General features: G+C 39.2%; 1 protein-coding gene across 1 annotated transcript; it reads right to left on the bottom strand.

The window, feature by feature from the left end:
- Positions 1 to 533: 533 nt before the first annotated feature.
- Positions 534 to 2250, bottom strand: eIF3j (eukaryotic translation initiation factor 3 subunit j). The gene is made up of 6 exons (XM_065479710.1): positions 1990 to 2250; positions 1838 to 1914; positions 1477 to 1605; positions 1244 to 1367; positions 959 to 1123; positions 534 to 905 (listed from the first exon to the last, which is right to left on the bottom strand). The coding sequence occupies exons 1-6, from the start codon at positions 2003 to 2005 to the stop codon at positions 715 to 717; spliced, it is 702 nt and encodes a 233-aa protein (XP_065335782.1). The 5' UTR covers positions 2006 to 2250; the 3' UTR covers positions 534 to 714.
- Between the last annotated feature and the right edge of the window lie 72 nt (positions 2251 to 2322).

Below are 2322 nucleotides of genomic sequence, written 5' to 3'. Positions count from 1 at the left end.
GCATTATTATTTTATACCTTTCAAGGAATTATTTAAACGAATGGAATTCTTGGCTGACTTGATTTAGGTTTGGGCGTGCAACTTAATCAGACGGTTGGCTCGCATTGCAAGGCATGCCTAGCAGTGTCCAGGTAATGGGAGAGATTTGAGCATTTTGGAGAATACAGGATTCCCTATGTCAGAGATGGCAAAGGTAATTCGTTGAGCGACTCAAAATGCTTTTTTAACTCAAAGGGTTAGGAGACTAACCGGTGCGACCTTGCCTAGAGCTGGTTTTTGCACTAATCCGGCAGCTTAAGGTACATTCAAAGACCTCGGTATGGCCAATATAACCATGTTCAGTCCATGCTTCTCTGCGGCTACACAGGCGCTATGTTATCTGCTCAGTCAGCTGTGTTACTGGGATCCGATGAGCCTATGGCCCATGGGATTGTGCTGAGCAGAGGTATTTAGATATATTTAACTGTCCACGCACCAAATTTCCCTGTTGTATGAGGGTATACTTGAATTTTTTAAGGAAATAAAACTAAGGGTTTGAAATCGTAACTTAATATTGTATCTGTGATCTCTGTGACATGCTTCTCTTGCACCAAAGTAGATAGATTTTAACACGTGAGCAAATAAAATTAATCTGTCTCAACTGAAAATCCCATTGACAAATAGCGACTCCAGGGAGCCACTGTAGTGGAAGTCTTTGTTATGCACTGAAACGGTCTAAATAAAGTCCTCAAACTCGTCAGCATCGTAAGCCCCATATTCAAGCGCAGCAGAATCGCCCTCAACGCGGAGTTTTGCTTTTGATTTGGCAGCGCCTTTTTTCTTCTTGTCTCCCTTCTCAATTTTCGTCTTCTCAAGGACAAGATTTTCAATGGTGTTTTTCAATTTCTTCATGTCATTGGAATTCACTAAAGCGAAAATTCAATTAGTATAATCAAATGGTCACAAATTAATTTCTTACTATTTGCACAAATGTCCCTGACAAGGTCTTCAACAAACAATGGATAGTGCTGCGAGCTTGAGAATGGGATGATTTTCTTCACAAGCGCTTTTTCAAATTCATCATAGTCTTCTTTAGAGCTAGGGAGCATAGCATCAATTCCAGTTCCACCAGTTTCATTGATTCCTGAAAGATTAATTCACAATTAAACGCAATTAATTAAGGAATGACATTGAACACTATTATGAGTTATTATAGGTCAGTAACTATACAGGATTGGTTGATGCATTTTCAAAATATTCTTACCAAATGTCTCAATCGCTGCTTGTAAATCTGCCGCCTCTTGTAATTTCTGCTGCCTCTTCTTCTCGGCCAGTTTTTCTTCAGCGGTCAAGGGTTTCTTGGCCTCCATGGCAAGTTGGGCAGATCTCTGGAATTAGTATTATTTATTTAGCATACATTTTTATAAAAAGCACTTACAGCTTGCTAGTAATTGTTTCTTTATAAATATAAAATTAATACATTTTCAAATATTTTACCTCCTTTTCTTCAATTTTCTTTGTCAAGGTCTTCTTGTTTTTCTTAGCAGGGGCAGGTGCGATTGAAGATTTCTCTTCTTGCTTTTCTGTATCCTTTTTTTCTTCCTCTTCGTCGTCTTCCCAGTTATCCTGAAGAAAAAAAATTATTAGTTAAGTGGAAAACGGATTACCAGCATAGTACGAGCATTGGTTTTTGGTTACAAATAGAAATGAAGACTTTAAAAAAAATAGTCGCTACTTTAAACCAGAAATTTTTCCAACGTGGCTGCCCTTTAATAAGGGAAACGTGCTGATGATGCGGATGACATGGGCACTTTCATTTTGAAGCGAGTCTTAAAAGCTGAAAGTCTTTCACCCTTACCTTAACATCATCGTCAGCATCTTCATCGTCCCATTTACTAGCGACTTTCACTTCCTTGGGTTCAAACCCATCAGCATCTAGAATTTTAAATATTAGTAAACAAATATTACATAGATAAACACTGGTAAAACAAAAACCAGGTCAAAACTAACCCCATTCTTCGTCCATATTGAAAGGGTTTCACGTGTGATGGTGTGTATTTAACTCGGAAACACGCCGTAAAATCGAGTCTCACAATCCAAAAGCTGATGCCCGCAGCAAATTTGAAAGTCAGACGTCAGTCAGATGATATTATTTATCATTGACCAGGAATATCAGAGGGAGAAACAGAAAATGAAAGCCAAGTAGTGATATTACTGAACATTCTCCTAGTAAGTCCATGCGACATTGACACAGCCCACAGCCACGGCTGTGCAGTGAGCAGGGGCAAAGAATGGTGGGGAGTCTACACAGTGGCACCATTTCCGCGCAAAGTAACCGCGAAA

This window comes from Cloeon dipterum, chromosome 2 (assembly GCF_949628265.1).
Source record: "Cloeon dipterum chromosome 2, ieCloDipt1.1, whole genome shotgun sequence".
In the NCBI taxonomy this organism is placed as follows: Eukaryota; Metazoa; Arthropoda; class Insecta; order Ephemeroptera; family Baetidae; genus Cloeon; species Cloeon dipterum.
The sequence above is the reverse complement of the archived record's forward strand: the minus strand, read 5'-3'. Positions and strand labels throughout refer to the sequence as shown.